The sequence below is a fragment of the Balearica regulorum genome, chromosome 6 (assembly GCF_011004875.1).
Source record: "Balearica regulorum gibbericeps isolate bBalReg1 chromosome 6, bBalReg1.pri, whole genome shotgun sequence".
NCBI lineage: Eukaryota > Metazoa > Chordata > Aves > Gruiformes > Gruidae > Balearica > Balearica regulorum.
This window is the reverse complement of record NC_046189.1, coordinates 32,777,413-32,802,714: the sequence shown is the minus strand read 5'-3', so window position 1 is coordinate 32,802,714 and position 25,302 is coordinate 32,777,413. Positions and strand designations below refer to the sequence as shown.

The 25,302-nt window shown below is 50.0% G+C and overlaps 2 protein-coding genes across 5 annotated transcripts in view; one reads left to right on the top strand and one right to left on the bottom strand.

The window, feature by feature from the left end:
- Positions 1-288: 288 nt before the first annotated feature.
- Positions 289-25,215, top strand: STEAP3 (STEAP3 metalloreductase). 2 transcript variants are annotated; one of them, XM_075757140.1, is made up of 5 exons: positions 289-391; positions 12,436-12,919; positions 13,383-13,910; positions 15,457-15,621; positions 21,751-25,215. In XM_075757140.1, exons 2-5 carry the CDS (start codon positions 12,437-12,439, stop codon positions 22,039-22,041), a joined length of 1,467 nt encoding a protein of 488 aa, XP_075613255.1. In that variant the 5' UTR covers positions 289-391; position 12,436; the 3' UTR covers positions 22,042-25,215. The 2 variants fall into 2 exon arrangements, with proteins under 2 accessions (XP_075613255.1, XP_075613254.1); XM_075757139.1 differs by lacking the exon at positions 289-391 and adding an exon at positions 7,811-7,894.
- The window catches only part of C6H2orf76 (chromosome 6 C2orf76 homolog), a 42,934-nt gene continuing 18,654 nt past the window's right edge, over positions 1,023-25,302 (bottom strand). For all 3 annotated transcript variants that reach the window (XM_075757143.1, XM_075757141.1, XM_075757144.1), the window contains exon 6: positions 1,023-3,540. In XM_075757143.1, the coding sequence (XP_075613258.1) occupies positions 3,419-3,540 (122 nt within the window). In that variant the 3' untranslated portion in view covers positions 1,023-3,418. The remainder of the gene's footprint in view (positions 3,541-25,302) is intronic.

The window sequence follows — 25,302 nt, the reverse complement described above, 5'->3', positions numbered from 1 at the left end:
CGCTAATGGATACCGCGTCCGCTGCAGCCCCGGCGGCGATGCCCTCCCGCCCGTGTGCGTTTAAGCTCGGCGCGGCAGTGCCACCCGGGTGGGCGCAGCAGGGAGCGGGGCTGCCGGTGGGGCCAGGGCTGGAGGGCTCACTGGGCCCGCACCCTCACCCCCGGGCCGGGCAGCGCTGGGCCGTGCGGTGAGCCGAGCCGGGCCGGACTGTGCGATGCTGTGCTGGGCCGGGCCGGGTCACGCCGTGCCGAGCCGAGCCGTGCCGAGCGGAGCGGAGCGGCGCGGCCGCCGGCGGGCACATGGGCAGGAGGGCGGAGCCCGCGGCCTGACATCACCGCCCCGGCTCCCCGCTACCGGACGGCTCCGCTCGCCCGCCCGCCACGGCGCAGAGGTGAGCACCGCGGGGGGACGGGCACGGCGGGATTCGCCCTTGCGGGGACGGCGAGGCGCGGAGGGTGGGCTGCCCCACGACCGGGGCCCGGCGGCGGCGGGGCTCGAACCGCTAGCCCGGAGGCCGCGCCGGGCGTGCGGTGCAAGACGGGGCCGGCGCGGCGCGGCTCGGCTCGGCTCGGCGCGGCGCGGCGGAGAGGCGCCGCCACGGGGTGCCCCCGCCCGGGGTGACCGTCCCGGGTCCGCGGGGCCTTCCCCCGCCGCGGAGCGCTCGGTGCCGGGGCCCCGTCCCGCCAGCACCCCCCCCGGCCCCGGGAGCCCCGCGGCGGGGCTGGGCAGCGGGGGCCGGTCTCGCCCCGCGGTCCGCTCCGCCCCAGGGCTCGGGCAGGGGGGGTCCGGGCCGGCGGCGGGAGCGGCCCCCGGGGCGGTCTGTGCGGCGGCCGCCTCGGTGCGAGTGTTGGGTTTGGGGCTGGGGCCGCGTCCCGGCCAGAAACTTCCGAGGGGGCCGGTGTGTCCCAAATCCGGGTGGTCACTAGGAAGAGGCCGGCGGGATGCTCGGCCGCAGCAGGTCCGCGGGGCTGCGATGAGGGCTGTCTGCTGGAAGTGCTTTCCCGTGGCTGTCGGACACGTCCGTGCAGGTACGGGAAACTCCCTGGCACTGGGCACAAACCCGCCTGAAACGGGGCAGGTTTTGCTCTGCGAAGTAGACTCGTGGTTTGGTCCTCACGAGCGCGGTGGGATGGCGAGGGATAGACAGATGCACGGGTCGGGTTGTGTACTTCAGAGAGCGGTTTGCACTTGGGTTTCACTTTTTCATTCTCAGCTCTCCATATGCTTTGAGGAGATGAGTGGCTTCTTCCAGCAAGGGAGAAATCAGCACTGAGATGTAAAAAATCTTGGGAAAAATCTTGGCCAGGGCCCACGGTCCCTCAGGGGCGAGCGGGGAGCGGCCGTGTAGTTTCTGTACTGATGTAGGAGCTTTATGAAAGGTACAAGGGTTGGATGCTCTATGGGGGGACTTCAGCATTTGATCTGTGTTTGAGTAACGAAGGATGAAAGCTGCGAAGGAATTGGAGAGGTGACTTCGTAGTAGGACCATCCCACAAGTGATGAGACCTGGAGTGGGACTGTCCCTGTCCTGTGACCCTGGCCAGGGTGTAACCTCTGCCTGAGGGGTCTGTGGGGCCGTGATGGCCCCTTTGCTGAACCACGGGGAGTTTGGGGGAGCGTTTGTGTTTGTAATGCCTGCACCCCACTGAGCTGAGCGGAGGACGGATGGGTACTGAGGACCCCAGATCATTTCCTTTGGTATATTCTAAATAAAACCAGTGCACGGAAAAATGCCTTCCGTGGCGAGAAACCAAAATTGAGAGACAGCGGGAGAGGAAGGCCATCGCCTACAGCATCAATACTCCTGTGGGCTGAGGAGATGGAGGACTAACAAGATTTAAATACTATATCAAGCTTAAATTTTCTCATCTTTTAAAATCGCATTTGCCATGAAACAAATGTACAGTAATACAAGATCACATAGTCACTGCACATATTTGATTTCCTCTGTAATTGTAAAGAAGAAATTGTTGATGACTCAACAAGTCTTTGTTTAAAAGAAAAATATACCAAACCCCAGGAAAACGTGCTTTTTGAAAGCATAATAAATTTTTTTCACTTTGCTTTTTTATTTTTGTTTTTTTTTTGTTTGTTTTGCTTTTTATTGTTAGGAACGATGCTTTGACTGTGACCTTGTAACATCACACCCATAAATAGAAGCAGGTTTAGATTCAGGGGAAACACATTTTTTCCCATGGTGGGAGAAGTAGGCCAGTCACGCCGGTTCTCTCAAGAGGTGGGAAAGGCACTAGCAGCTGTGGTAAGAGATGTCACATACCAAGAATTAAAACTCTCCAATTTGTTATCTATAAGTTTACCATTGCTGATTAGAATTAGCTTTTCTGTCAACTCCACAATGGAGGAAAATGCTAATTATTTCCAAATTTTAAGTTATTGCTTCTTCATAGGGTAGTTTTCCCTACAGTAGATTAAGCAGCTTCCCATCTTCATCTATGTTTAAGTGAAATGTAGCTCAGCTGAAAGGATAAAACATTTTGAAAGCATGTCAGTGATGTGGGAGCTTACGTCTCATTTCCAAAAGCCCTTAGGTACTTTGGGGCCTAAATCACTTGAACATTTTGAAAATTTTTCCCAGGGTTTAAGGAACTGAGACAGAAATTCCTCCCATCCTTTTTCCAGGTTCTCGGATTTTCAGTGAGTCTCTCTGAAGCGTTGACTGTGGTAAAACTTGTGTATGCATTTCCATTTAGTTTGTATGAATATACCACTGTAGTCTTTGGAAAAAATGTCCTAAGAGCTCCCCATGGACCGTAGGCTTCAGGAATCAGGGTCTGTAGATAACGCATGTACCACAAAAGTGTGCTGATACCGACATGTGCAAGCACTAATAGATACCAACATGCATCTCTTCAGGTACTTGAAATAAATTAACTTCTCACTGCGAGGATGTGCTTGCCAAAGGTGGGTGCGGGAGATGTTGCTCCAGCAGAGCTGGCTTTAAAAAAACACATTAAAGCCCATGAAAGAAGGATCCCAGATGGGCAGAACGAACCAGGCAGGCAGCATCGGTTCCCTCTGCAGCAGCCAGCGTAGCTTGGCACAGGATGGCTCTCCTGCGTGGCGGTGAAACACGCGGTATTTGTACTCATCCAGCACACGTGGGTCTCGCTAAGTCGTTGGGGTCCTTGGGGGAAGGCATGCTGTGCACACCCACACGTGCACATGTGCACACACAGGCACCAGACTTCCCTCGTCCCGGAGAAGGTACCACTGAACTGGTACCTTCTGCTGCTGCTTTATACCGAGGTGTTCTCCTTCCCAGACACCTCTCCTGCCCACCACAGCTGCTCAGCAGAGCAGGTATGTCCGTGGCATGTCTTGAACATGCCCCAAGGAAGATAGCGTGTTCAGGCAGAGCAAGGGCTGTATTCACAAGGCAGCATGATCACCATAGTCATCATCCTTCTGTGGTCCTTTCCTGGTGAAGCCACCTGCCGCCTTCTCTTGCTTTTCCTCCAGCACCTCCCAGGTCAATAATACTCCCTCCTCTTCCTCCTTTCCTGTCAGTCTCTTCACCTGCTTGAAGGAGTGAAGAAAAATAGACAGAAATGTAAATGAGATGGCCAGAACACGGCACACACAGCAAGACATTAGCAGCTCGGTGTCCCTCAACAGAAGGCACCGGGTGAATTCGCCTCCCCGGGCGAACAGACCTGGCTCTGCTCTCTGGGTTGTCGGACCAAAGGCACATTTCTGCCGGGCACAGGCAACCAGCCAAGGGAGGGGAAAGCAGAGTGCAGGCATCTCAGGGCAGTGAGTTGACTTTTGGTGGAGAGCATCTCTCTCCCACCCACGTCCCACCCATCTGGATCCTCGAACCTGGTCAGCCAGTCGTGTTTGCCCCATCTCTCCCAGTAGCTTCCCAGGAGCTGCTGGGAGAGGCAGATGAGGCAGAGCGTGGCCCTACACCAGCTTCGTTGCCTTTCCTGGGCAAAGCACCCCATTTTCATGGCTGTGCGTATTCAGGGCCGGCTGAGAGCTACCTCTGTGCACTGCGTGCCGTGCCTCTGCTCCGAGGCAGGAAAGCAAGAGATCAGCAGGAGCCGGGCTGAACCCATGCCATCGGTTGTATCTTCCCTCCACCCCAACCTGCCTCCCGGGGCATCTTCTCTCTCTGTGTGGTCCTGTGCATCCTCTGAGTCACCGTGAGAGGCAAAATCAGAAAGGTGAGGTAGCGCTGCTGATTTTGGAGACCCTTCTAACAGGCGCTGCAGTGCAGGAATAGCCAATCCAAATATTTTCATGCACATACAGCGCAATTCCTGTGTGTCTTTCCTGGAAAGAAGTAAAGAGGTTTTAAACAGCTGGAGCCTGCCAGCTCCCTGCAGTGACTGCTGAAGTTCACCATCTCCAAAGCCCTCAAGCTCCCAGCAGAACAGCACAAGCTGCCCAGAGAAGAGCGGAAGAGATTTTCCCCAGCTCGGTTCAGGCAGGAGCACCTCCTCCCATCATGTCTGGCCGTAGGGCATTATTAGATCTACCTGAGAAGCTTCCATCATCTGGGCTTTTGGCTGCTTCCCTGCTCTCCCCACACTTCGGGAGGGGAAGGCTGAGTCACTGTGAGATAGTCATTAACTTGGTAAGAGCAGCAAGTAAATTAAGACCCCAAAAGAAGGCAAGAGAAGCCACGTGGGACTTCAGTACAGCACCTGCAGTTGTTGTAAACCATCACTTTATGTCACTTAAGAACTAAGAGATAATAAGCAGGGAAAAATAACCCTCTTATCCAGATAAAGTCATGTGTGCCATGTCAGCATCAGCACTGCTCTACCTGCCTGTCTCGCTTCAGGTCTGTGCTCTCCATGGTCTTACAATGAAACCTCCGGGTTTCCCAGACTTTCAGTTTCCCATTTCAGGACGTTTTGTTACAGGGCAGGTCCTTCTCAGGCCTCTCATTACTCTATTGACACAGCAGGCACAGGCAGCAAGATCTTTTGGCAGGAGAGCAGAGGAAGCTCTTCAGACAAGGACTTTGCTGCAAAGAAGTGGTACCTGCAAAGAGGAGCCCCTTGCCTTTGGGGACAAATTTGAGGAGGGTTTGGGGCTACCTATGGCAGAACCTGTTGGTAACTGTGCTTAAAAGTACGTCGTTTTGATGAAAAGAGCAAGCCGAAAGTTTGTTTTCCAGTTCCATGTTGTAGGCGGGTGATTTTTCTGCTCAGCATTAATGTTGCCTTGGGAAGGGAAATTGTCCCTGCAAAGTGACCACAGGCTGATGTATTTCTTTAGGAAAACTGTAGCCAAAATGTCTGAGCTTGTGTGGGAAAAAGAGACTATTTTGCCCTGGTGGGAAATTCTGGTAGCCCTTTCTCCCCCACTTTCCCCTGTTTTGAAAGATGTTTTTGAATCCTGGTCATGGTGAAGAACATCCTGTGGTCAGAGACATGCCTTTGGCTTCACCACTGGCTTCCAAAACCAACAGCCTCAATAATTATCAACGTTTAAACCAGAGGGTGTACCAAGTGGGGAGGGTCAGTGCCTGTCAGCCCGTGTTTTCATTAGCGGGTGATGGAGTCGGGAGGCACGTACTGAATTTGTAGGTGACACTGAGTGGGAAGGGACTGGGAATGTTACAGAGGAGGAGAGACGAAGAATTGAAGATTGTAACACAAATTGGAGAGGAAAAAAAACCCAACACCCAAAACAGGGCATGTGTCATGTCCTGCGTGGTAGGACTGACTGACCGCATGGACATCAGGTCAGAGGACGGGGTGATGGGCACCGTGGCCCTGTGTCAACATCGTCACACGGTTGTGCAAAAGCAAACAACATGCTGTTTGCAGATGAAGAAAGAAAAGCGGCACATCGGGGAAGCGGGATCTCTGCTCTGGCCAGTGCATTTTAGGGGCTTGATTGGAAAACAGAGTTCTGGGCATCCTCCAAGAAAAGTGAGAGGAAGGAAGAGAGGCAGAGTTGTCAGACACTCAGCAAATAGCAGGTCTGAGGAAAGAGTTGGGTTTCACTCACGCTGGAAAAACCGTGAAACCCGTTCTCAAAATGCAGAATGTGTCTGCAGAGAAGGAGGGGGCAAATCGTTTGCCGTGTTCTTTGGGGGTAAGAGGGGAAGCAGTGAGGTTAATTGGATCTCCAGATAGAGGGGAGAAAGCTGGGCTCTGCAGGAGCTTACAGAAGTGGTTTTAACAGATAAATACCTGATAAATGAGATAATCAGATAAACACCTGCCCTAGGGCAGGGATGAGGACCTGTGAATGCAAAGTGCAGTGGAGTGGAGAGCGGTGGCAGGGGGACATGCAGCAGCCCCGGGAGTCCATGGCAGGTGCAGGAGTCCACAGCAGCCCCGCAGGTCCCACAGCAGGTCTGTCCCCACCGTATCGCAGGGGACAGCCTCAGCACCCAGCAGTGCCTGCTTGGGGCAGGACCATCTCCACCAGGGCAGGTCCCTGTCCCACCTCCCCACCCCGGTGGTAGGGGTGCGGGGTGAACAGCCCCCCTGGACAAAGGGGCTGAAGGAGCCTAAGGACGGCAGCGGGGGGAGCCTTGCTCCCGGCATTTCCTCATTCTCCTGGCCTGGCTGGCGTCCCGGGTAGGTTTGCAACATGGCTTTTCTGGCTGAAGTAATACAGACGGTTGATTTACTCCCTTTGCCAGTTCCTGGTTTCACCACTGCGGAATTAACTCTGCTTTGGAAGGAGAAAGAAGGAAAGAGGCAGCGAGCCTGGTTTCCCCCCTCCTTCCCTCTCTTGTGGAGCAGAAGGGTTATTTCCAGTCAGCCTGGGCAGGACTGCAAGGTCTCCTGAAATGTGCACCAGAGCTGGGGTTAAAGCAGCTTTGGATAAGCCCTTTTCTTACTTAAATCTGTACTCGCTGTGCTCCTCGGAGGGACGCTCCCAGTGTGGGAAGGAGATTTAAATGTTTTATTTTCCCTGGAAACAAAATGGCTGTAGCAAAAAAAGTGAGTATTTCTGCTCACAGCAAGACCTGAATGGAGACATCAGGTGCTGAATGCTCCTCTCTAGCTGGGGCTTCTCAAGGGTTAACACAGCAGGAGATGCAGGTGGGCATGGCACTGAGCAGAGGGCTCTGCAAACAGAAACTTTAGGGCTTCGGCTCCATGGTACAAAGGTGCCTCGATGCCGATTGAAAGTCCCCTGGGGGCAGAGATCACACACCTCTGTCCCTCCGGTGTGTGTGTCTGTGGGACCATGCTCCATGGAGCCAGGTACCAGCCATGGCCCAAAGGGACTGTCCCGTTGCAGAAAGCGGGACGTTCCTCTGCCATGATTTGACCAAGGGCTCTGCTACATCAGTTGGTTCCTCCTGTGGTTTGCTGGTCCTTCAACCCACGTGCTCATTAAGGGATGTAGATAATAATCATGTGCTTTATCTCAAATAACCCCCATCACAGAAGCTGAAGCACAGAGGAGGCTCTGTGATGACCTGCACCGAGTTGAAGCCACAGCACTCGAGACTCAGTTGTGGTCAGTCTAAACAAAACCCGACCTCAGGGAAGACAAAAAAGTGGTTGTTTTAGCCAAGGTACTGCTGGCTTGGACTCCATATGTGAGGCTGAGCTCAGAGATGAGTTTTTGTGCAAGCAAGAACCAGTTTGGTTGCACTGGATGGGATCATTACTTGGAGCTCCTTATGAGATTGCTGCCATGTTCTTCAGCACAGTTTGACTCAGCGAGACATTTTAGACATTGCTTTTTCTATTAGAGTTATTGTAAAACTAAGTTGTTTTTTATCTGATAAATCTGAATACCAAGGCAGTGAAATGGGTTTGATTTTTCTGGTCAGAACTGAAGTGAAGCTTGTGCTCCACCACAGGTCCATGTTTCTTCAGGGTTTACAACTCGAACGCAGCCAGACTGCGAGTCGCAGGAACCAGCTAGGCTATCCTCCTGTACCAGAGTAAGTGAAAGGGGCCCGAAAAGATGGTCCTGTTGTTAAAGACATGGTCAAGAATATCAGGGTCTTCCCAGGCAAACTTGCTGGAGTCCCGTTATCGTTAGTATCACGGTCCCCCATGTCTGTCGAAAGAGGATAACTACTGAGCCAGCTCCTCGTTAGCGGTGGGGGATGATCTGCTTGGCAGATTGACTCTGCTGTGAGCCCAGAGACACCTGGAGGGGCTCCTGCAGCCCGGCTCTATCCAGAACGGCTGTCTGCTGCAAAACCTGAGCGAGGCTGCTCGGTGCGGGCAGAGAGGCAGAAAAACCTTGTTTGCCTGGCACTGAGCCTAAGCTAACAGGCTCTGCCAAGCCTCAGGTGCAAAATACATTGAATTATCCGTGTTTTCTTCTGTGAGAGCCCCTCCCTCCCTCTGCCTGGGCAACAGAGATTTGACTGCTTCATTTCACCCAGCTTTTGTCTGCCTGATCCCATTCTTTGGGACAGGAGTGGCCTTCTGGCCAGTTTGGGTAGGGTGCCTGGCAGAGGGGACCTCCTCGTCTTGCTTGTTGCCCATCACTGCTATTGTCCTGCAAATAATAGCAGCGATTGCAATGCAGTCAGTGAACTGCGTGCAGGAATAAGCGTGCTAGAGCTAGACATAGCATCCCCACGCAGTGATATAAGGGTGTCATTAATAGTCTAGCTGAAGTGCAGCTTTACATTGTATTAGATATTTTAATTAGGGAACTGCTTCTCGGTTAGGATTGAAGCTAGTTTACTTCCACTGGGCTGGGCTTTAAATCATCTTGTAGCTTCCTCGGTAAGAAACCGATCTCCTTGAATTGTAGGTGCCATAACTCAGCAGGGGTGCAGTTTCTTGAGAGGAGAGATCAATAGATGAGGTTTAACTAAGGCTGCAGCCAGCTAAAGATGTGTCCGAGTGCTGCGGTACTCACAGTGCTCTTGGTCTCCTCTGTCTCCGGGTGACTCCGCAGCATCCTGGCCACGGTGCTTTGCACTGACTTTGGGTGGGTTGACCTTGCCATCAAGAATGAGCTTTGGGAGGGAGAGTTTTAAGCAGGTAACTGTTCATAGGTGCAGAAAAAGCAGTGTGAAGATGGCAAGTCGGGGGAGGCAGCGGGAGGGGGGGGGTCTGCGTGCTCCACAGAGATACAGAAGTGAAAAAAAACCTGTTGCCTAATCAGACGCTCCATTTCCAGGCATCTGTTAGGCAGAGACCACAGTGTTTGTCTTGCTGAAATGTTTACGGTGAAAGAGGGATTTTCTCCTCTTGTTTTGGGGGGATCTCGGTGTGTGGCAGTGATGGCAATGTCCCCACCAAGGGCTGTGCAGCAGGGACGGGTCCTGCTCCAAAGCCCCAACAGTCAGAGTATGACTAAGATAATCACACTGAAATCCACAGAAAACATTTTGAGGCTTCTTACTTTTTAACTATCCTGCTGACTTCAAAGGCCATTTAATTCTGTCATGCTTTTTAATCAAAATAACCGGAGACAGCAAAGCTGTTTATCTCCAAACATTGCCAACATCTCTCTACATGTTCAGTGGCAGTTACAGGACAGAGAAAACACACTACAAGAAAATTTGCTAGCAGCAAAATTTGCGTCTCTATGTGAGCACAGAGAGACCTTTGAGGTGCTTTAGATTGATTATAAAATGAGTCCGCAGGTAACAACTGCTTTGTCACCCTGAAAGTTGATTGCTGTCCCCTTGGCTGAGAGCCAGAGATGCGTCTCTCTATTTTGGGATAACATTTTGTGTGTACAGGTGGTGGAAAAGGGGGGGGGGGTAGGAAAGAAAGCTCATTAAGCTGAACAATAGCGTTGGCCCAAGAACAAATAGTTCTGTCCACAGATAAATTTAGGTGGAGCAAGAAGATTTCTAAAAAGTAAAGCAGTGAGCTTTTGATAAAGCGTCAGATAGGAAGGGGCCGGGAAAAATAAAACCAACATCTTGTCAGATTGATCTGCTTTACTTTACATCAAGGGCTTAGCAGAAGACAGCTGGTTGTGGTCAAAGAGGACTGGTCTGTCCATATTGCCCTCCAGCATTCCTGTTGACTTGAGCTCCACTCGTGAGGTTGCTCTTCACCTCGAGAAATCCCAGGCGTTCCCTTCTCCCTCCTCACCGATGTGTTCCTTTTCCAAGCCGAGAGCCCTTGTCATTGCTCTCACTCTTTCCCTATGTCTCTCTTCTAGTTTTATTCCCTCATTTTTTGCAGTGGAGTGAGCAGAACTGCACTGCGCATTTCAGTGCGTGGATTTGTACACGGTATAGTAGTGTTTTCTGTGTTGTTTTGCATGCCTTTCCCACTAATTCCTGGATGAAACATCCTAGTGACTGTGGTGCACGTGGAATATACCTAAGGCGGGGTGTGTGCACAGCCAGCAGCCTGGGTTAACCCAGCCGACACAGCCAGCAGCACCAAATCAGCCTTGCAGCACACGAACCCTTCTGCAGGTCTGGAACAGAAGCAGAAACCTTCAGAGTAAAGTATGAGTAATTCTAAGGACTCTCTTACTCACCTAGAGCATGAAAGAAAGTCTACGAGATATGTGGGGAGCAGAGGAAAGGTGTAATTAAAGGGGAGAAGCCATCACACCTTTCTTTGGCACTTGTTTTCTCCTGAGAGCACTTCTTCCATGAACACGTATCTTTGGTCTCTGGGACAGGGGGATGCTTGGTGAGAGGCAGGGAGAGCAGAGAGACCTCTGCCATAGAAGCAGTGTTGTCCCCATAGCCATGATTTTTTGTATTCAGAACAGTGAATTATAGTTCCAAGGTCCATCTGCTGAAGGTGTTTTGCAGGCTTCCATGAGGAGCAGAACTGAGAGATCGTGGTTGCTGTGTGAGAGATCTTCTCCTCCAGTAACTCAGGCTCAGTTTGATGTGTGCCTGTCAGGGAGCACTGAGCTGGTATTTTCAGAGTACTATGACCTTCAGATCTTTTTTTCTGAGTGTTTTTAACAAATTTACAGCTCATGAAAGTATACATATAGTTAAGGGGGGGTTATGCCCATAGGCAGCACTTGGCATGTGTCAGTAGTGAATTTTGGTGCTCAGGTACTTTGAATGAGGAGATCCTTCAGCAGAGTCTTCACAATGAAGATTGACGGTCCTAAACGATCATCACTCACAAGCTCCATCTTCTCAGTATTCACTCCCTTTCCCAGATCACTTACGAGCATGTTGAACAACGCAGATCATCAAGAAAATCCCTTGATAACCTCTTCCTATTATGAAAATTATTTATTTCTCCTTCCCCTTTGTTTCCCATTGGTAACTATTCATGCAGAAGTGCCCTTCCCCTTTGCACCACTACTGCGCCAATCCCAGAATAGCCTTGGGTGAAGGACATTTCCAAAAAGCCTATGAAAAACACAGCCTGCACCAGGGACCAGGTCATCTCATCAGAGTGGTCACCTTCACTTTGAAAGACCTTGACTAGCTATAAGGCAAGACTGTACTCTGCCAAAACCAGGTTGTCTCAGTCCCAAATATATCACGAGTTTGTTAATTATGGTCTTTATTATAATCTCTACCAGTATGCCTAATGCAAAAGCCAGATCTCCTGGCGTGTACATTCCCTGGGCCACCTCCTGAGCCCTTTAAAAATCTGCCCTTGAGGAATCTGCCATTCCTTTAGGGCAAATTTACCGTTCCTTAAGCTGGGAGGCAGATTTGAGCTACCGGTGGCACAGCCCATGAGCAGCCTGGCAGTTCCCTCCCTGAATTTCATCTGCCCTCCAGGGCTGGCTGATGTGCTGCCCATGAATTTATTGATCTGCTTAAAACCTCTCCATGGCCTCAATATCTAATCCATTACAGAGAGCAGAGTGTTACAGGGCAAAATTCATTAACGTTTGTAAAGCTCATCAAGATCTTTCATAAGCAAATCCCACCCTGTTTTAATACGTTTTTTAAATGTCACAAGTTCGCATTACTCATTGAGGAGCTGAAGCAAACAGTGCTTGCCAGACCCAAATATTGGAAGAGACAAAAGCCGCAACTCTCTTCATCTGTCACTTTCAGGACACTTTCATTTCAGCGTAAACTCCCTGCCTTGATTCTGCTTCTCCAGATCAGAATCCACCCCCCCAGCTCTCCCAGATGTGGGCTCAGGGATCCCCATGAACCCCTGGCCTTGGGCTTTTCAGAAGATGCCTGCTGGCTTCATGGGGCTCTGAGAGCTGCTGGTCCTGGTCGCTGTTAGGATTGTGCTGGCAGTATGAGATGCCAGCATGAAGAACAGCAAAGGATGGATGACTGCAGCCAGCAGGTCTTGGATCACACAAATAGGGGAAACCTTCCTAAAACCCTTCGCCTCTGACCCAGCGTGGTGTTTTAGCCCCCTCCAATGGTGCTTGTGCCTTACTGCGCACTCGCTGGTGGGTTTGGCAGATGGGTCCTGGGCTACTGGGACAAAAATCACGTGCATTTCTGTTCAAGTGGCTTTTTCCCCCACGACCACAGATGTGGTCTGGGTCTCTGCAAGAGCTTCACAATGAACTTGCATTTCCCCTTGTTTTTCCTGCCAGGATGTCCAGAGGAGACATGGCCAAACCCCTCCTGGGCCATAGGAGCATGGAGGGTGACCCCAGCATCACGCCTGCGGCCGGACGCACCATCGGGGTGCTGGGGAGCGGGGACTTCGCGCGGTCGTTGGCCATCCGCCTGGTGTGCTCCGGGTTCAAGGTGGTGGTCGGCAGCCGCAACCCGAAGCGCAAAGCCGGCCTCTTCCCTTCTGCAGCAGAAGTCACCTTTCAGGCTGACGCGGTGAAGAAGACGGATGTCATTTTTGTGGCGGTTTTCAGGGAACATTACTCCACCCTCTGTGACCTGGCTGATGTGCTGGTGGGCAAGATCCTGGTGGATGTTAGTAACAACACCGAGATCAACCATCACAAAGAATCCAACGCCGAGTACTTGGCTTCCCTGTTCCCAGCCTGCACCGTGGTCAAGGGGTTTAACGTAGTTTCTGCGTGGACGCTGCAGTCAGGTGCCAGGGATGGAAATAAGCAGGTATTGTTTTCTTCTGACCAGGGCCAAATCCCGGCGGTTTCAGCAGCTGAGATCTGGCAGCATCAACAAATGGCCTTAGGCTCCAGGAAAAGGGGTCTGAGTGCTGGCTGTGGCATCCAGAGACCACCCCACAGCTTCTGCATGCCTTTGCTCAGAAATGAAGTACCCCCACTTGCTTCATGCTTAGACTTTGGATCCTCTGCCTAAGTGAAAAGTATTATTTAATTGTCTGTTTATCTAAATACAGCCAGTAAAACAAACTGGTGGTGCACACATGAAAGGAAACCCGTCCAGGAGAGAGGTCTTTGGCAGCCATGGTAAATCCCCATCAGAAAGCCTGCCAGGAAGCGTGATGCTCGGTGGAATACTGTAGGCTTCCTTTAGCACAGCATCCCTCCCGACGCACTCATTCCTAGCAGCCTGATCTCTCTTTGCCCTGTGTGTATCTTTCTGTTCGTTGCAGGTTCTGATTTGCTCAAACAACCAAGAAGCCAAGCGCACTGTAGCAGAAATTGCTCAAGTCATGGGATTCACCCCTGTGGACATGGGCTGCATGTCATCAGCCTCTGAGATCGAGAACATTCCCCTGCGCCTCTTGCCAGCCTGGAAAATCCCCATCTTCTTGGCTCTGGGGCTCTTTCTTTGCTTCTTCACTTACAACCTGATCCGGCAGGTCATCCACCCTTACATCAGGGAGCAGAAGAACAAGTTGTACAAGATCCCCATCGAGGTGGTCAACACGACGCTGCCTTGCGTGGCTTACGTCATGCTGTCTCTCGTCTACCTGCCCGGGGTGCTGGCAGCCTGCTCGCAGCTCTACTATGGCACCAAATACAGGCGCTTTCCAGATTGGCTCGACCAGTGGCTCCAGCACCGAAAGCAGATTGGTCTCCTCAGCTTCTTCTGTGCGGCTTTGCATGCCGTGTACAGCCTCTGTCTGCCCATGCGCCGCTCCCACCGCTACCAGTTAATCGAGATGGCCGTCAAGCAGGTAATGTGGGTACTCTTCAGGTCAGCACCTGTAGCAACCTTCTACACACATCCAGATGTTGGGTAGCAGGCTTAACATCTTGGCCTTTGCATTCACTTTCCAAAGCATGTGTAGGGCCGGGGGAATAAGCTGTTATCTGCATGAGCACTTCTTCCTCAAGGCAACCACACACCACGTACCAGGCAAGGAGGACCAGCCATCTTAGCAGGGTGTTGCCTAGGAGCTGGATCAAACCCCCCCCATGCCATTGCTCCCCAGAAGCACAGACAAGCCTTTGAAGCCAGCCTTGCCCAGCACCTGGCGTATCTGAGACGAGGGCAGAGACAGGAAAAATGCTAGGAGGGGAGAAATCCAGTGCTGGAGGGAGCAGAGTTCCCCTCAACTTTTCTCCCTAGATTTTGGGAGATCCCCATTTGCTCGCCCTGACGTTCGCAGTAGGTGCCTGCTGGCGTGACCAGTCATAACCCAGGGGGGTTGTTTTGTAGGAGGTGTGTCCTCATCACAGTGTGCCTCCAGGAGTGTAACAAAACGATGGTCATAGTCTAAGAGAACGAGGAGATGGAAAAGGACTTTATTGCCTTATTGAGACTCTCAGCAGTGTTTATCCGATGCGAGATTGCTACCTTCAGGCTATTCAGCCAGCTCTGTAACCCGGCAGTGCCTGGGAAAACGTGATTCTGCCTTCTCCTGCCCCTGGCTTCTGGCTGCTCCACCCCACACCTCCTGGGGTGACACAAGCTTTGTGCAGCCGAGTGGGAAGCCTGACCAAGGAATTGCCCCAGTCTGCTTTCTGCACTGGGATATTTCCCTGAGTGTTTCCAAATGCTGGTCCCAGCACAGAGGAGGGAAGGGGCCATGGGGGCGGTGGGGAGCCGGACAGCTGGTTTCGGCAGCAGTGCCTGTTCCAAGCATCCATCAAACGTCATCCCCAGGCTCTCAGCTCCAGCCGTGAGCAGGTCCTTCTCGACTGCCACAGTCACACATTAATCTCGGGCAAGCATCCTGTGTTCATTTCCCCTCTACCTCCTGTTTTCTAGCAACATCTTTGTTTAGTAAATTAAACCCATTTAATGGGCTAAAGAGGACGGTTCTAAATGTTGCTCTTTGCCATGCAGCATAAAACCCATCTTCCCTTCCATTAGCATGAACAATTTCCCCCCTAAATGCACTTAAAACAAAGGTTATTAGGAGACTACTGCATATTCAAGCATCTCTATTTGTTTTCATGGCTTTAAACTGACTTGTCATTCTAATTACCTTTCCAAATGCGACTTTGGGGCTTGCTGCTGTGGTTACGGGCTGTGGGAGCTGAGAGCGTTCAGCAGTTCTGTGCAGCAGGCTTCAAATCTGGACTCGCTTTGGCCAAATGGCAATGGGATAAAAGAGCGTTTTCACACCTCCCAAATAGGCAAATAGCGCTGGAGGTGTGCTTAGGATGCTGTGTTCATCCAGGAAACCTGCTTCCAAAACCGAAACCAATACAGATAAAATTCAGTTCCTCTGTTCCTAAGCGCTCCGTTTTAACAAACCTTCATTGTCATGCCAGGCTGTGGAGAAGAAGATGAATATCTGGGTAGAGGAGGAAGTCTGGAGGATGGAGATCTATATCTCTGTTGGAATAATTGCCCTGGGCTTGCTGTCGTTACTTGCCATCACTTCGCTTCCATCCATCGCAAACTCTCTCAACTGGAGGGAATTCAGTTTCATTCAGGTAAAGTTGACATTTGCCGATGCCAGAGAGTGCTTTTGCAGTCGGAGTCAGACCCTCACGCACACCACGGAGCTGTGCACCGGTGTCACAGACAAACCCTGCCACTCCACACCTCCCCGTGCACCCCGGGGCCGTGGACCCCCTGCCCGGGAGGCGATAGGGATACGATGGCAGGGCAGCGGGATGCGGTGTGACCCAGGGGGGCCGCGCTGCTCTCACGCAGGGCTGTGGAGGGTGCTGCTGTCTCAGGGGGAAGGGAAAATGTAATGTGTCATGGGCACCCACGTGAGGATTTGCGTCAGACTTTGCAGGAGGGAGTCATTAATGTCTTGGCTGAAGTTCTTTCTCACCCCGCACTTAGCAGCATTAGTTAGAGATCCTGAGAAAAAAACCAGCCTGGGCTCTGCCTGCGTGACCCCCCCGCAGAGTCCTCCTTTCCCCCTCGCTCTGAGCCCGGGAGCAGCGCTGCCCTTCACACCTAAAAACCTCCTGGAGTCACACAAGGCAGAAAGCCCTGGGGTCGTTTTGAGAGCTCAGGGTAGTTCCCTTCCTCCCCCTCGGAGCCGTTTGCGTGTCAGTTATGCACAACAGGTCGGAGGTGCTGTGGGGAGTTTGCACCAGGCTGGGGAGGGCAGGCAGGTAACCCGCCCTGGAGAGAGCTGGCTGCGGGACGCGGATCTGCCCTTGCATTTCAGGGAGAACAGCTTCTGAAAAAACAACGGTTAGGAAAGCGTCTGGCAGGACAGCGCAGGGGAAGGTTTGGCAGAGCTCACATATACCCAAATGTTGAATAGACAGGTTTGAAAAGACCTAGACTGGTCTATAAAAATGTCAGAGCTCAAGAATCACGGAGAACTGAGTGGGATTTCAATGAAAAGTCCATGTCTGACTTTATTATGAGTGTCATTTTTCTTTCTCCAAAGTCATTCAGTGGTTTAGGAGTCTTCTTCCCACTTGCAGCGATGTCCAAGCTCCCAAGGGCCAGATTCCCTTAGTGACCTGAGTCCACCACGTGGGACACTCACAAACCCCAGGCTCAGGGGCTGCAGCGCTCTCAGGGCTGCGCTCAGAGCCAGGCTTAGGGCTAAGGGATAGCGGGGAGCGAACCTTCAAGCTCTCCCTGCACATTAGAGCTGATTTTGAGGCCGAATTCCACCCACCATGTCACTGTCGTATCCCACAGTCCTAAAACCCGTTGTTACTTGTGGCTCCTACATCACTGCTGCTTAGCGTGCGTCAGGCTTCAAGTCCCGCTGCAGTGACCCCCGTGGCACCCCGACACACGTAAGACCCCGTGGGACCCCTTCCTCCGCTGCGGAGCCTCCCCCGTGCATCACACCTACCCCTTCAAAAGGGGAGGGCAGGGTTCGAGGATGCGGAGGTGAATATCTCTCAGAGGCTTCTTCCAGCCTCTCCTGTTGAAGCTCTTCAGCAGCATATAAATAATTCAATATTCATTAGAGCAGGAGTTTGAAGCCTGCTCCCCCGCTTCCCCCACAAGTGCCCCGATCACCAAATGAGTGAGTCAGTTTGCCTTTTTTCCTCTCTCGCTGTGAGCTAGTGAGTAATTATTTACACCGAGCAGAAGGGACTCACCAGGAGAGCTTGACCCCAAGAGATCGTCCCTGGGGGAGAAGGGAGACCTGGCTTTAAACCTCTCTTTCAGATCGGACAACGGGAGCATATTAATTCTCGCCACCATGCCTCAGGGGAGGGCTGCAGCCGCTGGGATGTTGGATAAATCGATCCTGGCTTAGGCATCTCATACCAGGAATCCCAAATGAAGGGAAGTATCTCCTTGCAGATGGAAGGAGGCTTTGAAACCCCCTGCATTTCCCTTTGGCTCCCCAGGCAGCCCGGCAGCTCTCCTGGAGGGTGCTGGCAGTGTCATGTAATATATACGTTGTCACGGCAGGTAAAGCTGCCGTCTCCTACCAGTGTACGTAACACAACTGTCGCATCTGCCCTTTGGGACCCCTTCCCGCGTCTTTCTAAGGGTATGTCAGCGCTGGTACCAGAGGTGATGCTCAGCTCCAAAATAGCTCTTGGCTGCCCCATATGGGAACTGGCTGGCGTAGTTTGGAAAGATACTCACACATATTTCTGTCACACGTATTTCTGCCCACGTGGGATAAGGCATGATAGTGTGACACGAGCTCCCAGCTGATCACATGCAGGAAAAGCACAGCTGAAATCGTGCCCTACTGTGGTAAAATCATCTAAAAAGAGCAGGCTGCAGATCTCTTAGCACGTTAGCTTGCATTTATTTTATTTTTTTTAATGAAGACTCTTTTATAAATCATTTACTGTCTGATAAGTTGGTGATGCCTTTCTTGAGGAAATTAAGAGCAGATACAGCTACAGCTCCCAGGCTCCAGAAATTAACATTCGTGCAGCGCAATGTGATCCTCCCTGAATTAATACACAGTGGCACAATGTAAATACAAGGGGTGAAGCTTTCTCAAATATTTGGGATGTCTAGCACTTGACCCTTTTACCGTGCATCAGAGGCGTCATGGCTTCCCGTGCCTGGGGAAAGTGAAAGAGAGGGAAAATGGGGAGCGCAGCTGCCCCAGCCAGGTGTCTCCCAGAAAATGCAGCAATTTGTTGCCATCGCAGTTGAACTGGCTGGTGTGTTTGAGAGATGCTCTACCAAAAGCCACATTACAGAGGGGGCTGGGGCTTCTTACAAAGCCAGGGGCCACTTTAGTCCCCTCCTTACCCGGAGCTTCCCAAGTCTGACATTTTCCAGCAGCAGTGTGTGTGCACCTGTATTAGTGTCACGGGATACTGCCATGCTTTTAAAATACACATCTGTTGACCGATGGGCCGAAAATCCCATTTGGATTGTTGCTAAGGTTTTAGAGAAAAAAGAAAAAAAAAACCAGTTAATTTTTATAGTAGTTCCCGCACATATACAGATTTCAATTAAAGATAGTTAAATTGGATACAAAGGTCCCCTATATGTCTAGTTTTGATTAACAGAAAATGGACAGGATCTAGACACTAGATAACAGAAATGATTCGTATGTAATTCAACTTATAGGAGACATTTTTAATGTTCCCTAGTGATTTACAAATCAACTCTAATTGGCTGAGAAGTAAAAATGTGTATGATCGCCTTTACCTTCCCACCCTGAGAAGTCCTCCTGGAATTTGAAGGTTGAATTGACCTGGTTTCTTTCTTAGCTTGGGTATCTCAAGATACAAAGAATCCATCATCAGACCTTTTCTAACCCTCCTGTTGACGAAGTGCGAGCCAGAGCCGCTTCCATGGAGCTAATGACTTCACAGGACTGACAGCAGCAGAAGTCAGAAACATATTTGGGTCAGGAAGGGGCTGTTGGCTTTGGACGCTGCCCAGACATTTCTAAATGAGCCACATGCAACTGAATCACCGTCGCTGATGCATTACAGGGAGCCTCGCAGACACCAAGGCGAGGGGGGAGATAGGAGAGTTAATACAGCACTGAAAATAGGTGCAAAGCCTGCATTAGGAAGATACCATCTTCATATAGCCATCCTTCAGAGGGCTTTAACACCCTATGTGGGTCGTGGCCCCGTATTCCCCATGCTGTGACAGTGGGGGAAAAAAAAGGTGCCACTGTTTAAAAGAAGAAACCCCAAAAAGCTTCATAGCTAGAAACTGCATTGAGAGGATAAATGAGAATAAAGCTTCAAAACTCAGTGCGGCATCAGGGCTAAGCGCGTTGGCAAATCAGCCCCTGTGGGGCGTTCAGTAGGCTCTGCATTGTGCTACACTGAGTATAGTATTGAGCTGTATATACGGAGCTAAGCTGCCATCAGCAAAATTTTTGTCTTTTGTGCACTTACAGATCAACTTCTACCCGGCTGACAGCTTGTCTGGTGGGTGCAGCCACAGGGCCTTGCTGACCACAGGTCCTTCGGCCAGCCAATGGCACTGGGACACCCCTGGGCACCCTGCTTATCCCCAGCACTGGGGCTCTCACCAGACAGCCCCGCATTTGTGTTAGGAGCAGATCTGTGCATTGCTGCGGTCTGAGGAGCTGCCAGCGCTGCTCCCAGCCGCCAGCAGCTTATCCATGTGGTTTTTTGCCAATTAGCTTTTTTGTTTCATGTGACCCACCATCCACACACAAAGGTGGGTCACTGAGCGCCTGTGATGGTTTGTCACCTTTTGTCCTGCTAATTTCCATTCCTGCTCTCCCCTGGTACTAGCAGCAGTTGAAAGACAAACTGCAGAGGAACAAACTAATTATCTCCAGCTCCAACATCTCTGCTGACCATAGAGCCTGCTCGGGCTGACTCCGAAAGCACCCTCTGCCCAGGGCAGAAAGTGCCTGCTGCCCTTGGACTTCACTCTGTCCCCTTTCCCCCTGCCCTGCTTTACATCTCTGTTCTGTCAGACGAGTCTCAAGCTGGTACTTCCAACCTTTTGCCACCCAGGGATTTTTTTGCCTGTTGGAGAGAAGCTCAGATAAATGATGGATGAGCTACAGGTCAGGTACTGCTGTTAGGTTCAACTGCAATCATGGCATATTGCAGCAAAGTCCTCCTTGATTTTCCAAGTGAAACCAGTCCTGACCCTGGTTGGAGTTGCTGCTTGTTACCACTTCGGCTTAGGAACCATATGTGGCTTTTGGTAAGAAGGATACCTGTCCCTGGGAGAAAGGACGGATGTGGGGATGCACGCAGGACTGAGGTTACGCTCGCAGGTCTGCTCCCAGCTCCTGGCACGACCTTGAGCGATGCTCAGCTGTAACACAGAGAAGAGTTCTCTAACTTGGCAGGGTGTTGTATAGGTGAAATCTTGGCAGGACTCAGTGACACTCACACAACTGCCTGACAGGTGCTGTAAAAGTGAAGTACCTAGATCTGGTAGCACGTTTTAGAGTTCTCCTCTCCCCTGCCCAGCCCTCTCAGCTGCTTAAATGATTAGTTCTGAAGGTTAGAGGAGTCTTGGTCTAGTTTGTTGATAACATGGTACATTTTTAAAAGTTCCTGGGTTTTAAAAAGGTTTCCCAGCAATCAAAATAGGAAGGGATGCTTTGAATGGAGTAGCTTTCCAGCTGAGATTTTTTTTTTTTTTCCTTCAAGAGAAAATTGAGCCCTTCCTCCTGTCTTGCCCTGGTCCCTTATTTCCCTGCTGTGCCCTCTTTTCTGGACGTACCTTCAGTAAGACTGTATTTCTTGCTGATCTGACTAGCTGCACCAAGCCAGATATTTTGACTTGTAAAGGCTTCCTTCCCTGAGTTAGGGACATCAGCAGCTGCTACCCCTGACGCAGGCAAGAAACCACCAGTGAGGGGACCACAGTTTAGAAACCCTCTTGAGAGCAACCCTCACAGGGAGGTGGAAATATTCAGACGAAACGTCTCTGTGGGTGCTTTGGAGCCATGACCTCAGCTGAAAATGGGGGAAGTTCTTGTCTGCAGAACAGGGGCTCAGTTCTTGCTGCCTCCCTGAGTGGATAAAGGGCTCTTGACTCCTCATTTCAAGGACTTCGTCCATCAGACAGCCTGATGGTCTGGCTCACGAACCAACACAGATCTCTAGGACACAGAAGGAAACCCTTCAGGGCTGTTGCTCACCTCAGACCAGAGCATTTCTGTCTCTGCAATCTCATTTTCCTGTAGATGACAGCAGTTACTCGAAGGTGTCCTTGGCTCTGTGCAAGGCTCCAGCTTCACGGACTTCTGACAGTGCCAACTGCTGGTCCAGAGCCACGATGCTGATGCTTCACCCCGGCGGTCAGCAGCCTCTCGCCAGCCACGGACCAGCAGGCAGCGGGGCCGGCAGCTGCGGCTCGGGAGGAGCATTTGTGAGCTGCCTGCGGTTACGTGCTCGGCAGGGGCTGGGGGCTGCTGCCTCGCATGGAGGCAGGAGCCTGTCTCAGCCGAGTTGGCAGCATCTTCTGGGAAACTCCTGCTGAGTTTCTAATATCACACTTAACCTCTGATTAGAAAAAGAAAAATGCAGTCTGGCACATTACCCAGGAAAGGTTTCCAGTCGCATTTTATTCTGTCCAAGAAATGCAGGAATACTCGTTGCTTTCTCTGTACACTTACAGCATAGAGTAAAAAAATATAGGAAAATAGACAGGCAGGAGGTGCTCTGCTAACTGGTATGTGTTTCTCTTCCTTTTAGTCAACCCTTGGATTTATTGCCTTGGTAATCAGCACTCTGCACACACTCACCTATGGATGGTCGAGGGCCTTCGATGAGAACCAGTACAAATTCTACCTGCCTCCGACCTACACCCTCACGCTGCTCGTTCCATGTACTGTGATTCTAGCAAAAGTCATCTTCAGTTTGCCCTGCATCCAACAAAGACTTCTGCGAATCAGGAGGGGCTGGGAGAAGGGGAGATACGTGAAGTTTGTTCTGCCCAGCGCAACGGGGGAATATTCAAGCGGGGAGACCTCTAGCAATGTCTAACAGAGCCCCAGCTGTGACAGAGGATTTCAAAGCACTATCAACATTTCTATAAAGGTGTTTCTTTTTCTTAAATATATGTGTGTTTTGGTATAATTGTATTGTGGGTAAATAATAAAATTCGGTGACTTTAGAAAATGGATGACCATGAAACTAGTTTAGACAGTAGTAGTTAAATTAGATTGCTGATTTGCTAGGACAATTACTGCCTTAAAAATGACCATGAAAGCCAAGCTAGCAGCACCACTACAGGAAAAACTGATGGACTCTGTCAGTCAGATCAGTCACTTGAGGTGCTGGCTGGCAGCTCCCCAGACCAGTACTTCTCAAATGCTTCCCTTGCTGCTCTCAGAAATTTCAATGCCTTTTTATTTTTTACTATGAAGTAGCACAGATTTTCTAGGGTTTAGGACAGCAAACATATCCTGCCTCTTGAGTGTCTGGATCAATCAAGGCAGTGAGGTTTAGAAAGATGAATTGTCTCTGGTTTTGGTCTCCTCAATGAACTCTACAGACAAATAAGAACAGCAATATCCATGTTATGTAGCGTCTGCAGATTGTACTAAAAGCATCCAAACCTGACAGCAAGTCCAAGTATCCCTGTTCTCTCAAACACAGACAGCACTTCTGGTCCTGCAGTCTGTGCCTGGTGCACATTTATAAGCTACGGAAATAAAGCACCTTTTCCAGCAGTATAAAAGCATTTGGAGAGAAGGATGTCCCTAACATCACACATCTGGTCTGCACTGCTGTTTCTGAGATGACAACTGCTGCTGCTCTATGTTCTCTGTTTTACTAAGCCAAAGTTTTAAGCAGGATTTGATGGAAACAGAGTGAAGATAATTATCAGAAGGATCTGCTGCTTCACAAAATTACGTGGATGGAAACCAAGGCCTTCCAGCTGGCCTTACATCAAATAACAGGCTGAAGCTTTTAGAAATCATTGTCACCTGAACATGCCCATTTACACAGACAAAACAGCAGCTCTAAACCCATTGGTTTCACCAGCAACGATAAGATCTTTGAACAGTCTTGCAAAGGGATCAGCAAGTCTTGAAAATACAGCAATTGTATGTTTTGGGCACAGTCCTTCATTACCTTGTGCCTTCAAAAGTCACTTGCCAGATTGCAAAGCAGGTATCAAATGGTCTTCTGACTTCACACCCCCTTCGGACAAGGTACAGGGCAATGAAGATTTCTGTCCTAATTTCATTTTCCACCTGTCACTTCCTATCCCTTCAAGCTCTTGGTCTTTATCAGAATAATTCTTTAGGTTTTGGGCATCCAAATCACCAGAGAATGGACAGCCATTCACAAAAGCTCATTTAAAAGCAAGCAATCGGGATGACACAAGAAGACTACCTCAGCAAGGTCAGATACAAGGACGTGGCTGGAATAGCTTCATTTTCCTACAGTTACGTAGAAGACACCACTTGGTGTTCAGTATTGCTTTGAAAAACAACAGCTGTCAGCATCAAATGAGGTACGGTTTGTGGGACAAGAAAGGACTTGTTACTACACCACAGTTAATATAAATGGGGAGGGAAACGATCAACTTTGGGGCACATAAACCCTTCTACAAGCCAACATTGCTTCTGTAACCTGGATGATTTCTACACAGATGGATCTTAAGAATTCCCTGTTTAGCCTCAAATAACTACAGTGAATAACATTCTCCAAATATTGCTCAAGCTGCCAGTGATGATATTGAGGGATTTCAGTTCTTGCCTAAGGCTTACAGCAAAGTCTCCAAACACCACTTCTTTTCACTGAATAGAAAGAAAACGGCATGAAGGAAATGCCCAGATTTGATCATTAGCTTATTTCTTTCTTTATTTTGGCAGCACGAGGAAGGTACCATTCTTTCCCACTGTCCCCTTCAGAAAACTGCGGTTATTCAGGTTTCCCCATCCATCTCCACAACCTAGCCCAGATCAGCACCTGATCAAATCACTCACCAAGCAGACTGATTACGTGGCACTATTAATTTGTGTTTGACTGGTGGGTTAAGCTTCCACGTGGATTTGAGACAGTTTCACCTGAGTATAATTCCACCCACTCCAGTTTAACTCATCCTTGAGAGAAAACTGGATTCAGCAAGATTGTTCTTTCAGTCTTCTCCATTTCACCATCAAGCAAAGTCAACATAGAAGCACCAGTTTACATATTGTCTGGTTACTATAGAGTATTGCAATGCCCCTTTTTCCTACTTAAGCTTCTTTTCACATCTTTATGTCAGGCAACACTACTGCCTGGTAGCAAAAAAGAAAAAAAAAAACAAAACACCACAACCAAACAAACAGGATTAGGAGGCAGGGAAAGAGCATTACACAAACTTGCAGGCTTTGACTTCAAGGGGAAAGGTGTGGTTTTACTGTGAGTCGCTGCAAGGTTAAAGACTCACCCTTCTGCCCAGCAGAAGTAAGGTCTGCACCTTTGCTTTGTTTACATGGCTTTGGCGCCCACATACCCTTTCCCACTTACGGCAAAGGGATAGTTTTCATGAGCAGAAGCAGAGTCAGGCACCCAGACCTACCCGAGGAGCTGGCTCCGTTAGCAAGTCGCACGGTGCTTTTCAGATGGACGCAAGCCCAGACGGGCGGATGAGCCAGCTCAAAATGCCCACAGCTACCGCAGCTCCACGGCATCTAAAAAAAGGCTGATCAAGTGTCTGCAGGTAATGCCTGTGCCAAGACACTGCCCAGCCAGTCACCATCCCTTTTAAAGACTGAAAGAAATTCCTATACATGCAGAACAGTGTTTCAAATGGTGCCCTCTGTAGGCATCTCATCCTTAAAACCTTTGACACAACAGTTTGAGTAATTTCTTCTGATTCTGGAATGCTGAAAAGTAGTTTGAGGAATTTTTCAATTATCTTTTCCTTATGCATTTTCAATGTGGATAAGGGGTTTAGTGAGGTTAGTTTAAAATTTACCAATTAACTGTTTTTGTACTTGGAGTTTCTCTCTGTATATATGTACACGCGCATATATTATTGCAGAATATCTAACTGGAATGTAAATTCTTTATATTTTTATTTTCTGTATTGCCTACTATGTGCCTCTGGGATATGTAAGAACCAAATGAAAAGCTGTAAGAGTAAGGCCAGTTTTAATCACTGGCATCTGTAGTTATATAAAAAAATATCCTGAACATGTCTATATAATTATAGCAGAACTCGTTTGAGTCTTTTTTTTCCCTCCTCCTAAACAATACTGTTACTTTAATGGCAGTAGTAGAGTAGTGTGATTACCTAGAATTTAA

Bases quoted from the DNA above. Each gene is read 5' to 3' on its own strand.
- STEAP3 (XM_075757139.1), top strand. From the start codon at position 7,815: ATGTTTCTTCAGGGTTTACAACTCGAACGCAGCCAGACTGCGAGTCGC. The intron at 12,920-13,382 runs GTATTGTTTTCT...TGTTCGTTGCAG, and splicing joins CCAGGGATGGAAATAAGCAG to GTTCTGATTTGCTCAAACAA. The intron at 13,911-15,456 runs GTAATGTGGGTA...TTGTCATGCCAG, and splicing joins TCGAGATGGCCGTCAAGCAG to GCTGTGGAGAAGAAGATGAA.